Source organism: Triticum dicoccoides, chromosome 2B (assembly GCF_002162155.2).
Source record: "Triticum dicoccoides isolate Atlit2015 ecotype Zavitan chromosome 2B, WEW_v2.0, whole genome shotgun sequence".
Taxonomy (NCBI): Eukaryota; Viridiplantae; Streptophyta; class Magnoliopsida; order Poales; family Poaceae; genus Triticum; species Triticum dicoccoides.
This window is the reverse complement of record NC_041383.1, coordinates 519,945,151-519,958,812: the sequence shown is the minus strand read 5'-3', so window position 1 is coordinate 519,958,812 and position 13,662 is coordinate 519,945,151. Positions and strand designations below refer to the sequence as shown.

At 44.4% G+C, this 13,662-nt stretch overlaps 2 protein-coding genes across 2 annotated transcripts; one reads left to right on the top strand and one right to left on the bottom strand.

The window, feature by feature from the left end:
- Positions 1-823: 823 nt before the first annotated feature.
- LOC119364593 lies at positions 824-5,790 on the bottom strand. Its single transcript, XM_037630074.1, has 5 exons — positions 5,462-5,790; positions 4,338-4,405; positions 2,934-2,983; positions 1,282-1,424; positions 824-1,197 (listed from the first exon to the last, which is right to left on the bottom strand). The coding sequence occupies exons 1-5, from the start codon at positions 5,473-5,475 to the stop codon at positions 981-983; spliced, it is 492 nt and encodes a 163-aa protein (XP_037485971.1). The 5' UTR covers positions 5,476-5,790; the 3' UTR covers positions 824-980.
- A 3,856-nt stretch (positions 5,791-9,646) lies between these two features.
- Positions 9,647-11,431, top strand: LOC119364592. Its single transcript, XM_037630073.1, has 2 exons — positions 9,647-10,293; positions 11,091-11,431. The coding sequence occupies exon 1, from the start codon at positions 9,754-9,756 to the stop codon at positions 10,282-10,284; it is 531 nt and encodes a 176-aa protein (XP_037485970.1). The 5' UTR covers positions 9,647-9,753; the 3' UTR covers positions 10,285-10,293; positions 11,091-11,431.
- Positions 11,432-13,662: the final 2,231 nt, after the last annotated feature.

Genomic DNA, 13,662 nt, shown 5'->3' with positions numbered 1-13,662 from the left:
CGCGTGGATCCTCAAAATCAGACCGCCCGCATCGATTTCCATCGAGCATGTTGCACAATTCTTCACCCTTTGGATGCTACTGCACGAGGTGCACCTGGATGAGCTCACTGAGGACGACATCCTATTGAAGCACACGGAATCTGGGCACTACTCCGCGGCCTCCGCTTACAGGGCACAATTTTTGGGCTTGGTCCTCTCCCCCATGGACCAAATGGTCTGAAAGGCTTGGGTCCCACCAAAAGTCAAGTTCTTTGCTTGGCTCGCGCTTCAGGATAGGATCTGGACTGCAGACAGATTGGAGAAGCGAGGATGGCCAAACTGTGGCCCCTGCCCCTTGTGCCAACGGGTGTAGGAACGTGGCCCTCATCTTTTCTTCAGATGCCGCTTCACTCTCAGGCTTTGAAACATGGCTATTTAGAAATTTCGCATCACGAGCACCACCAACAGAAAAGCAAAGGCATCGATTACCATGCTAGTGTCATGGGTCATCTGGAATGAGCGCAACGCAAGAGTGCTCAGGCAAAAGAGCGCACCTCCACAAATCTTGCTCAACATCATTGAAGATGAGGGAAACCTTTGGATCAAAGCTGGAGCAAAGAAACTAGGGTCTTTTTTATTGCGAGAATAATTGTCATGCCATAACTTGGGTGTGTGTTGTAACAAACTCTCTCTCCTTCTTATTTAATATATGAGGCAAATCTTTTGCCTCCGTTTTTTAAAAGAAAAATAGTGTCAAAAACGTTCTTATATTTTGGGACAGAGGGAGTAAATCCGAACCTTCAGGGTGATTTTGCAAGCAATCTAGAAGTTGCCTTTTTCGAGAAAAACGCAAGCTGGAAGTCCAGACATAGAAAACTCGCACTGGTAGCAAAATTTTACAACTTCCAAGTTCACACATGACAAGGGTCAACTACAAACCAAGATAAGAAAAGTACGTAGCTGCGTTCATTACTTTAGATAGATAGGAGTAGTTCGCAGTATCAGATATCCATCGACTGAGGGGTCGACAAAGCATTCTTCTTCTTCTTCTTCCTTTTCTTGTCCTTCCTAGATTTCTTCCCGCTCTTTGCAGACTCGTCGTCTTTCACGGAAGAAGGCGGTTGTGTTGATACCAGATGCTGATGAATTGCAGCCAATGGGTCTAGCTGGAACTGAGGGTTGTTCAGTACAGCATTCAGTTGAGCAGACTCTCGTTGCCTGAAAAACAAAGGTGCTGAAATTGTGTTGAAAAAGAAAACAAAGAACAAGATTGGGGGATGGAGATTTCAAGTGAGGAATTACACTAAAGCCTGCTTTGACTTGCGGTTGAGCTTTACTTCCGTCTGCTGCTGCGAGCCAGCTGTTTGTGGAAGGAACTCAGAAAGTGCTGACAAATCATATGCTTTCAGTTTCAGTTTCTTCTGACGGCTCCTCTGTTTCTTTTTCTACAGACAGGAAACTCAAAATGAACTACTGAGTATAACAACTGCATGTGAATATCTTTGTATCGGTTCAGTTGCAGCATATAGGGTGCCCATTGGCCAACAGTAACAAAAACAAGACAGTGCCAGTAGACAGCTAGAGGCAAGCTGTGTTGGGTATATTGAAAATAATAAAAACAAGACAAACAAATAAACAACCAGTAGTGTGAGGCTAATTTGGAAAGGCAAAACGCATCCTTTTAACACCTACAAACACATTTGTTTGATAGACAGGCAATTTGCAACCTGTAACTAGCTAAATGCATCAAATGGTGCCACAATATTCATGACGCTAAGGACACAATGGCATCAGATTATTATTTTTTACCAATGACGAAATTTCAGAGGCAGATTAGTAGTCGAGACTCAAACCATTTAAGGTAGTGGCCTTATTTTTATTTATTTTTTGTAGCAGAACACCATCAGCAGAAACTGTGGAAAAAAGACCTTCATATTTGCGACCAAGGAGTAATCCTTATCCGCCTAGCCTTGATTACTCAATTCGTTACAACTTAGAACTTAGTACCTAGACAAGCTAGATCGATGTAGATAACTTTTCTTTGTTTTGCGAATGGCCCAGCTTGGCATAACGTGTGGCTTCGCTATGTTTATAGCCTGCCTCGTGGCTTGGTTTTCATGACTGGCACACATGATAGTGTTTGTCTTGCTGACACACTCTCCATGTAGTTATTAGTGGCTTATGCTAAAATAGCATGAAATTAAGTGACCTCTTCCTCGATGATCAAGTGACAAAACTGGAGAAAACTAGCCTAATTAACATTCCACATCTGAATGACCCTCAATACAAAATGTGCTCAATTGTCATTCCACACACTGGCTGGCACGTGTAACTCTTAGTATTAGCTTGTCAAAGAGGGCATGCAAGAAGTCTCTTGGGATGAAATTGTGCGTACACATGGTAGTGAATCCAATTACCCTGGTTCGGAGGACTTCCACACCTAATTTAAAAGGTTAGGGTGATAGCTTAGACAAGTTACCTTTGATCATGCTGAATCACGGCATTCACAAAACTATTTTGTTCGCCAAACATGCATGAAAGTTAGTTATACTTGGGTAGTGGGCCTATTGTCATTTATTATCAGTTTCCACATATATGAGCTACTATCCTTTATTATATCCTATCTTACCAAGACATAGGTGGAGCCTATTTCCCCCCTGCAAGAGTTTTCTATCTAGAGTTTAATCAACTTCTAGATTTAATTTAATTTGTGAGCCTGACATGATATCCACCTGGTACACCGATTTATGATTCAATACTCTTACTTAACTTGGTTCCACGAGCGGTCCCTGTTTCACGTTCTTATGAGCCAGACATGGATGAGAGGTTTGTTTTATTTTTGTTTTAAGTGAACCATCAAAGGAACAAACAAATTTATAATATTGCACATTTGCAAAATCCGACCAAAAGGAATGATATACTAATGGAGGGCAGAATTAGAAGCATCTTTGTACCTTACTGATAGCCTTTTTGGCCTGTAGGGAGGTAACCGCATCTTTCACTTCTGGAATGACAAGCAAAGAGTCCAATGAGTTACAATGCAAGTTGAGGCAAGCAAAACAAGCCATATTATGTTGTAATATTAGTCAAGGTGGATGCATAGAACAAGCAAAATGCAATAAATACATGAAATAAAATTAATCATCAATCATAATTCATAATGAATAGTGTGTACAGTACAAAATCTCTATTCTCCTTTCCATTTTATTATACAGTTAGAAAAATGAACACACAAGAAAACACAACAATATGTACAAAAGAACAGATTATATTATGAGTAACTTACATTTTGGACCAGTTTTTATTATAGTAGTTGTAATTTGCACCATGTATGTCCAAATATAGCACTATACACAACCAGTTGGGTCACATAATGTTGCACTTTGCACCAGGTTTTGACAGTTCATAAAAAATGACCCGGTTCCCTGACTTGGGCCCATTTGTCAGGTACCATGTCAACATGCCATGGATTCTCGACACGACACCCATGAGTGGTCCTTTACATTTGACCATTTTGCCTCGACTCATGAGGTTCCGAATTGTCATACTTCCATGTCAATGAATCAGGTTCATTAAAATCATTGTAACGCAAACCATAAACCACCTCCTAGGAGGCATGTAACTTTTACCTTCCCTTTTCAATGAAAAGAAACGCAAAGTCTTCGCGTTTTATTGAAAAATGAATCAGGTTCAGTTTTCTGTGAACCATCATAACCTGGTGCAAAGTGCAATGCTATGTTACCCCTACTGGTGCGAAAACGTGAATTCCTGCATTTAGACATACATGGTCCCAACTGCAACTGCTGTAATAAAATCTGGTTTTAAGTATAGTATCACCGAACACGACACATGTGCATGCTTTTGCATTACCAGACTTACGGTAAGACAACAAGCACATAAACGAGGAGGGTCTTTTTAATTTTATGGATGAATATGATTCACAGATATCAAGGAAACTAGAAGTAAGTTTTCCCTGTTTGGATCCACTGACCACCTTGCCCACATAAGCAGATGAGCAATAGATAGCAATAGATCAGGAATCAGGGTTAGCATTGCTAGGTGTTTGATTCTTTTACAGAGAAATATAGCAAATTATTAATTGCTTAAATTATCTTCTATGGGTCCTACCAGAATGATTTTATAACAATGAGAATGTTCTCTTTAAGAATAGCACAGAAGTCATATGGTTACAGACAATTACCATCACCTTGAGTATTTTAAAACTGCATGGCTCAACACACAACAATGTATAATATAGAATAAGTACATGTTCACAAGAACAATACAACAAAACCCTACCAAGCAGGAGGAACACATGGAAGAAAAATTGTGGCCCTCAACAGGAAGGTTACACTTACTTGTATAGAAGCTGAGCTTCTTCTCTAGCTTTTTCTTAGAGTTGAGCTCCTGCTTCTTAGACCCACTCCTGCATACATTTAAATTTTCAATGATAAGGAGCCTTCAGGAGGAGACAGCAATCAAATCCACAAAACAATCACAAGAATTTGAGACAAAATTATTTCACTCCAAGAAAGGGTTCAGATGAATAACAGTGGATGAGCGCATTAGAGCAAATGCTACTGGATCAGCAACGGTAGCTCCCAAATCCTGCTACTGATTTTCATCTTTCTAGTCACCAGTTATCACCAAATACACTTTTAATCTTATTATCGCTACACTACCTGTAATAGATGGTTCTTTGGCACCAAAATGCATTAATAAGCGATAGATACCCAGAAATCATGATGCAAGGGGCTGGCGGGGAGGTGACAATCGCCAGTCGGAGATCGCAGAGGTGCGTGGTGGCAGCGAGCGTGCAAAGTCAGACTAGGGCAAAGTTGGCAGCAAGCATGAAGGGAACGAGGCACGGCGGCAAGCATGCTGACAATCTATTTTCGACATGGCAAAGAGAAAAAACAGAACATGCATTGCAGGACTGCTCAGTCGATGCTGCCGTTGTTCTGCCGGTGCCACCAACTGGCGGTCGTGAAATCGGGCATGGCACAGCAGTGGTTTATCGGAGGGAGCCAGTTCTATTAGTTTGTTTGGTTGGCAAATGGTTATCCACGATACAGGCCTGAATGCAGCGGTAGGATGGCGGCGTATTGGCGTGGTAACTCCATGAGCTAGTGAGCTTAGCCAACTTGGGCCTCATTCCACCTATCGCTAGGGCTAGCCACACATCACTTATTCAAAATGCATAATCTGGTCCATGGTAAGGTTCAGACATCAATCAAGAGCATGCTATATTTGACAGAAAAAGAGGCACCGCCATGATGTGCCATCTACTCTTATCATTAAGATTACTTCGGCCACTATAAATCTTAATATTTCTTCATCGGGGATAACTGGCACAAAATGATGCCCCTACTTTACTCCTTCAGTATGACAATGGCCACGAGAGAACTATCCATTTTGATGGCAGAATGCACCCATGGTATCCCTTTTCTTTGAATGATATACAGCAAATGTATAGACGCACCTTTCTGAGGCCATGGTGGAGTGGAGTTCGGGAAACCGAGTGGGATGGGAAGTATGGGCGCGAGGGAGAACCCGCGATGGTGTCAGCAGCCTGGGGCGTCGCAGGAGGGGCGGCGTCGTTGGAGGTCGCGCGGCGGCGTTCGAGGAGGAGGTCCCGCGGGGCACTGGGGGTGCGGCGGAGTTGGAGGAATATCCGGGCGGCGGCGTCGACAGAAGAACGCCGAGCGGTGGCGTTCGAAGAAGAGATCGCGGCGGGCACTGGAGGCGATGCGGGTTGCGGGAGGGGTCCGGGCAGGGAGGAGCACGCGCGGCGGCGCTCAAGGAGGATGTGGCACGGGGGCAACTCGTGCAGTCGTGCTCGAGGCTTGTGGGATGTGTGACCTGGTCCGGGCCTCCGGGGTGGTGGGCTTCTTTTGGGTATTTGGATGTGCGCTCAAGGGCCTGATTACTGAGGATTGGGCTTCGTGGACAAGTCTGGCTCCATTTGTCCGCTCGGGAATCTCATTTCTACCTATTTTCATGCATGATAGGAGTAGGGATGAAAATGGAGCGAAAATGGACAAAATTGGATGCTATCACATTTGTCTTTATATATTTTTGCGGAAGCAGAAATGAATACAGAAACCCCGAAAATAAATATGAAAACAAATACTACTGAAAATGGACACAGAACGAATACAAAGTAGGCATGAAAACAAAAGTAGGCATTGACCGGAACTTAGAAACACCTTGAATCATAGAGAAATACACACAAAAACATAAATTTAGTGAATAGATAATAAGGCTACAAAATAATATCATAAATGTTAGCTACTTAGCGTAGTATTGTACTCCCTCCGTTCGGAATTACTTGTCACAAAAACGGATAAAAATGGATGTATCTGCAACTAAAATACATCTAGATACATTCATTTCTTGGATGAGTAATTCCGAACAAAGAGAGTAGTAGTATTGGATAATTGCGTATAGGGCCAAACTGAATATATGTGTTATAGTAGAAGTTAAGCCTCAAATGATCCATTCTACTCATTGTGTCATTGTGTGTTGTTTGATGGTTGGGCAACAAAACAGCCATGGGTCTAACTCAAAACGAAAATTCCATATTCACGAAAACGGAAAGTTCCATTTCCACCGGAAAACATCATTTCATTTTTGCTTTTGTTTTCGCATAAAAATTTCCATTTCCATTTTCATTTTGCAAATTTCCATTTCTATTTTCATATTTTCTCTTCATTTCCATTTTGCCCCGAAAAAGCGGAAAGTTTCGCATTCCATTTTCATCCCTAGATAGGAGTAGATCATAGAGATGATACGCTGGCTCTGTCTCTCAAAGGTTGTGCGTGTATGTGTTTATAGAGGTGAGTATATGCGCGTATAGCACTTGAGTTTGTACTATGTTAAAAAAATACAAATAGAATACAATGATGAAAATAGCACACAACCATGCAGAAAAAAATAGTTCAAACGTAGAAGTACATAAGTCAAACATAAAATAATACGACATCACCAATGGTTTTCAACATGTATATACATATGCTCCACAAAATCATTGATTAGTCGCACGTGCGCATACTGATCTAGAAGTTGTCCATACATAGTTTACAACATGTGTTGCATCTTATTCAGGGAGGTGGACATGTATAGACGGTGGTTGAAGCATGTTTGACACGGATCTCGGTCGGATCCGGCGGCCTAGGGAGAATGTGTTAGGGGGGGAGGGGGGGAGGTGTGGGTTGCAACTCCGTCGTCCAGATCAGGGGCGTGCACAGCGATACGGCATCGTCTTCTATGTAGAGGAGCTCGACGTTGGTGAAAGGGAAGGATGGAGACATTAACTCCCCCTCATCTAGACGTCCGCTGGGTAGAGAAGGGGGAGAGGATGGAAGGGGATGGGAGGTGTTGCCAACACCGGGGAGTCGATGGGGGAAAGGGACGACGCGTCTCTACGGTATCTGATGGGATTTACTTGGCGTTGAGAAAAAAATGAGCCACTTTTTCCATTACCGGTGGCATTGGTGGTAAATGTTGACAATTCGGGAGCAATTACAATGATGAATGGGCAGGAACAATCCTCCTTTTAATATTAGGGCCGTCCTAGGTGCTGGCAGGTTGAAGGAGTGAAAAAGATCAACCGCCTCCCCTATCTTCTGATTGAGACAAAGAGAGCCATTTGATGTCCCCCACGTGAGCCAACTGAATTGCAGCAAGTAAGTTCTTGCGCATATATCTCTTCGGCAGCAAACTTGTTGCAAAAAGCCTTTTTCCATTCCAATCTCTGCAACAAGAGCCTTGTTGGCTCGGGCTTCTGCAACAAGAGCCTTCTTGCAAATCTTTTCTGAAGCTTTTTGTTTCTTTTTCTCTATTGCCCATCATTGTAACATAGGTCATGTTGCAGAATCATTTTGCGATAAAGGCCGTGTTGTATGAACTTTTTGCAACCAAGGCCCCGTTGTGGATTTTGTTTTGCAATAGAGAAAAATGATGGAGATGTGCCTAAGGTCACACAAGGCGCGCGTCGGCCGACACCCCGTGCTGGATCAGCCGGGCGAAGGGAATCATTTCCCTTAATATTAGGTAAAGATTTGTTTAATTCAAAATTGTGGACAATTTTCATTGGAAATGTATTTTTTTCTTTTTGTTGGTGGGAAGTTGATACTAAAAATTCACAAGTAGAATCATCACAAATCAGTGATGAACATGAACAAAAGTTGAAACTTTGCTAGCTTGGCTAGTGTCTACCAAGTTATTTGTCACTATATGTCATGATTTTGTGTATCTATAGTCCACAAAACATTAGCGTGCGCATTGTACATATTTTTTATCCAAATATACCACACTCGTACTTGTTTTCTTTTTCTTTTTTTGGAGCATCGTACTTGTGGTTTTTTATGGACAAAATGAAAAACTTTTTTTACGGAGAAAACTTTCGATCTATTCATCAGCTGGCAAGGTAGTACAACGAATACCAGAAGTAAGAATTACATCCAGGTCCATAGACCACCTAGCGACGACTACAACACTGCAGCGAGCCGAAGGCGCGCCGCCGTCATCACCCCTCCATCACCGAAACCAGGCAAACCTTATTGTAATAGAAATTGAAAAGTCATCGTGCTAAGACCTCAGAGGACCAGCGCACCAGAACAGCAACCGCAGCCGATGAAGAGAAGCATAGATCAAAAGAATCCAAACATAGATAATTAATTGTGTGCCCAAACTTAACATTTTGCTAGCTCCACTACCGAGTGAGAGCGAAAGAGGCTTACATGATTTGAGTGCATTTTATGTTCGTCTGTGTTTAGAGTGACTTTGTCTTTAGAAATTGTGAAATTTTTATGCGAAATACTACTATTCAGCCAGCCAATCGGGCGTGGAACGTCTTGCGCGTTGTCTGTATGCCATGTGCTCTGAGTCATCTGCTACATATCCCTTGCTGCAAGATGCGGGGGCGCAACACAAACAGGATGTAGCGCAAGGCTTGTTGCAACTTGCGAAAGCTCATTCGCTCATGGGAGAGATCGGACAGCTGTCGCATAGAAAATAAACAACGGCTCACAAGAGGGGACCGGGCGGCTGCTGCGCAGACACCCCCCCCCTTCCCCCCGGCGCGAAAAAGCTGTAAAGATAATTGCAACGAGGCTCGTGTTGTAAAGTGTTGAGCGTAACACAAGGCTTGTTGCGAAGACTCGATGGCTCACATGGAGGGATCAAATGACTCCATCGAACGGCTGCCCGCGCAGTCGATCTTATAGGATTATCGTCCGATCAATGTGTAGGGTCCGCTAATTTTTCTGGAAAAAACAAGGACCCTAATAATTGTCACATGTCATGTACGAGCACATGACAAATTGAATGTTTTTATAGCAAGTTTAGTTACGTGAGGATGGCAGCTTTAGGTTGCAAGCATGACAACTTCGTGCTTCGGTTTGTTTTTGACAGAAACTTGCCGTATGTCGCTGAAATTTAACATCCATGCGTGACTAGAATTGTCATCGAAAAGCTTAGGCCTATGACACTTTCATTTGGGAAAAACTGTGGCATGGATTCAACATATACAGATCACGTCAAAAATCTCAAACAGAAATTCGAATCGAACTCCGAAACAAAGACAAAACTAACTACGAATTCAGCCATATCTTCGTGGATACTCTGGCTGCGCCGAGACACCGGGGAGAACAAGAGAAGAAGGCGTATTCCGCATTTACGTGTTCGCCGGAACGGCTCTTCTTTATCCTCTCGCCGGGCAACCGACGCCGTCCACTCCGGCTTCGCCAGTTCGCCTCCTCCGCCGTCGCCATGGCCGACGCTAAATCCCAAGGCCGAGCAGCGACTACCGCTCTCAGTTCCACTCCCACTCCCACATGGGCGGAACGGACCGAGGCCCTAACGCACATCCTGACCCACCCCTCCCACTCGCCGTCGCTCCACTCGCAGCTCTTCCTCGCGTCCCGCGTCCCGTGCCCACCTCGGGGCTCCTCCTACCCGCCCTTCCTCTGCCCCGGCGCGTCGCTCCTGCGGTGGGCACTCACCTCCGTCTTCCTGCCCCGCGCGGCCCGCCTTGGCCTGCCGCCTTCGTCCTGGCGCTCCCGGTGCCCCTTTCAGCTCCCGCCGCCGCTCGTGCCCTCCGCCGGCATCGAGACGGCACCGGAGCGGTGGAGCGAGGCCGAGCTCCGGGGGTACGCGCAGCGGCGGCGGGCTCGGAGGGGGCCCATGAGGACGCGACCGCCGGTGTCCATGGCGGGGGTGGTGCTGACGACCGTGCCCAACATCGTGATCATCGTGGTCATCATGCGGGAGCTCTTCTGGGTCCGGCCTGGCCGTTTCTGAGCCATTCAGGTAAGCGGATGCTCACGCAGCTGAGCGAGTGCTTTAACTGTGGACTGCGCGTGCGCTGAAATAGTGTGGTAGTAGCATATTTGTTATACAAAACAGTCGTCGACTGCAGCTTGCGAATTGGGAGTCTATTTGGGTAGAACCTGCGAATGCAATGCTATCTGTTACAACTTTTATATGCAGATGTTGCTGAACTAGGCTTTTCCAAAGCAACAAAATCTTTAATAGATGCCACGATAACCGGTTCCAGTGCTCAGTGAGAATCCACCTAAAAAAATGTTCAGTGAGAAACAGCAGTCAATGTATGACAGAGCAATGCTGATTTTTTTTCCGTCGTAGTTTTAAATTATATAGCATATAAAAGGCCCAAGGCATGTGAAGACAGATCTCAATTAACATCCAAGCAGTTAGAATTTGACAATTCGAGGCATATTATTGCTCAACATAGAGATATCAGATAGGGGTGATGTGGCACAACAGTGTGTCACTTATTGGAGCATGGTGTTACATGAGAACTGCGGATTCTTGTTGAAGTGCATGCCATAGGACATACTCCCTCCGTTTCTAAATATAAGACCTTTTAGAGATTTCAATACGAGCTACATACGGATGTATATAGACATATTTTAGAGTGTAGATTCACTCATTTGCTCTGTATGTAATCCGCATTGGGACCTCTATAAAGCCTTATATTTAGGAACGGAGGGAGCAGATGTATATTAGCTTTAGCCATCTCTTTCGAGACTGCATGTTATTTACGGTGATTTTCTGTATTACTGAATAGAACTGATTGGGCGCAGGTGCAGGATCACGAGGCACATGGATCTCATCTTCTCCATCAAGCATATGGGTCATACTATGCATTTTAGGGTGCGTCGCGTCGCTGGCTCCTACTATCCTGTCATCACAGTAGCTGGCGTTCCTGAGTTTGATCGCTTGCCATAGTCAATGCGCTTACATGTCAAGGGAAGCTGCCTTGTGTTCCACCACCGGAAGATTGGTACATCCAGCCCAGTAGCGGTCGTTGGCCCAGTCAGTTAGTATTGCTCTATCCTCAATTCCTCATCAGTTATTTCTTGTTCAACATTTTACCCGCAATATACGAGCTCCAAAAAGGATGAAGTGAGGGGAAGGTTTACAAGGATAGAGTGTCCAAGGAGCAAAGAGGTCCCAAGGACCCAATATGTCTCAGTCTTTCTTGTACTTGTTGTGTCATTGGTAAGCTCAGATCGGGAGCTGTTGTTCTTTGGCACGTTTAGATACAGTGTTCTGCACATGGTGCTTGCTTTTCGCCTTTCCGTTAGACAGCAGCAGATTCTTCCAGCAATAAACTTGGTGAAACACCATCACAGTGCAGAAACAATTCATCATGCACATTTCATGCAATTATCCTGATTGATAGGGTAGTTGTGCTCATAGGCAGCAAGAGTCCAGTCCACAGCTATCACTGAAAGTAGATCAAACTGGTTGGATGTTGAATGCTGTTCATCAAAGTCACGACTCTGTGTTGGACGTCTGCTAGGCACCCTCTGTACTTCTGCTGTTCAATGATGCATACACATGTTGGGAACTGACAAATGGCAACCCACCTCTGGTTCCTGGTCCAGTCAAATCTGCAGTACCTGTGCTTTAATTTTGTGTCGAACTGCTGTGGTACATGTTCAGCGTGCATACTCTGCTTGCATCTCCTGTTACAAGGATGTTGCAGATGTTCCTTGGGATGAGGTTGCAGGAATGTTCCACTGGATGCTTGCTGCTGCCATCTTTCGTAGATGCATTGCCGGAGTATTCCATTCCCATCAGCGTCAAGTGTGGTGGTCCGCCATGCAGATCATCTCCAAAAATGCGATATTGATTGTTGATCTGTCAAGGTGGAGTGCTGCCAACTGTGAGCTGTTCCTGACGGTGTCACTAGACCAAGACGAGCTGTATTGGTTTCTAGAGTGCAGCCACAGCGTAAAACACAGGGTTTCTGTCATAATCTTGCACATTGAGGAGAAACCTGCCACCGGTGTTGTCTGTCGACATGAGCCAGCTGCAGAGCTTTTATCCCATGGAGCATGGTTAAGCACTAGATTGGGCAGGTTGGTATTGGCTGAGTTGGTGAAGGTGTCGAACCGACTGCCCTGGTAAGCACAGTCTCTGGTGTCTATCGTAGGAGGCACAGATGAATCTGGGATTCCAAAGCTCAGAGTGTGCTGAAGGAGCCACCCAAAGTGTGCTTCAACTGGCATTCACATGCTGTAGGTGGTGTATCAAACGATGGCCTTGTCAAACCAGAGGGTGACAAGCGAGCCAAGGTTGTGTTGCGCTGATGGAGCACTTTAGGATGAGCATCTTACGAGGAGGATGGAGAATTCGGGGGCTGCCATTGCTCTTTGCTTTGCAGCAGCTCTTGCTTGAGGCAGTAAACCTTCCACATTATCAGGAGCATAGTTGATTTAGACCATCAAGTTAATCTCTTGCCTAATATACTATCCAGAAGACTTTGCCGACTTTCCGCAAACACGGCAAGAACAAATCCTCAAGTACAATCAAGGCTCCCGACTGGGATGGGATGGAGATACTCAGTCTGCTTTTGATTGGGATGGAGATCCACCCAATTTCATTCTTCCCTATGTAATAAATGATGTAACTCTTTTGACTGTGAAATAAAATACCGAGAGGCTTTCCCTTCAAGAAAAAAAAGGGCTCCTGCAAAGGGTTTCAGCTGCAGGCAAGACGCAACAGTTCTTCGCGTCTGTGTTCCATATGCCTGGTGTGTGTGATCCTCCAATTTCTCCAGCTGAGTAGGTTTGCACAATCTTTTCCAGCAATGCATGGTTGAGAGTAATCTGTCCCATACATCCAACAAGCTTTTTCATGTTTCATCTATTGCCCTGGAAACTGATAGCATTGCGATAGTTTGAAAGAGTCCATGATAAAGCAGCAGAGATCAACATTGCAGGCATTTTGTTTTCCAGCGAGCAACAGGTGCAAAATAAATACCCATGTCAAGCGAAAGTACGTCAGAGACGAGCTTCCAAATGTTTTTTTTTAGCAAACACCCAAGCAAAGAATAAGTGGCGACACTTTCATTTTCAGCACAAAATAACACATGATGACTTGATGAACCGTCCACAGTTCGGCGTTTAGCAAGGTTATCTCTAGTCAGTATTTTGTTGTTAGTTTAAAAACCTAAGGAACACATGTACACTTTAGGAATAGTACTATTCCAAGCAGAATGGGTATTACTAGCAGGAATAATCCTCGATTACTCACAATGGCATAAAAGGATTTCACTGATTGCAAACTACTCCCTCCATTCCTAAATAATTGTCTTTCTAGAGATTTCAATAAATGACTATATACGGAGCAAAATGAATGAATCTA

Bases quoted from the DNA above. Each gene is read 5' to 3' on its own strand.
- LOC119364593 (XM_037630074.1), bottom strand. The intron at 2,984-4,337 runs GTAAGTGTAACC...TTGTCATTCCAG, and splicing joins GAAGCTCAGCTTCTATACAA to AAGTGAAAGATGCGGTTACC. The intron at 1,425-2,933 runs GTACAAAGATGC...TCCTGTCTGTAG, and splicing joins CCAAAAAGGCTATCAGTAAG to AAAAAGAAACAGAGGAGCCG.
- LOC119364592 (XM_037630073.1), top strand. From the start codon at position 9,754: ATGGCCGACGCTAAATCCCAAGGCCGAGCAGCGACTACCGCTCTCAGT.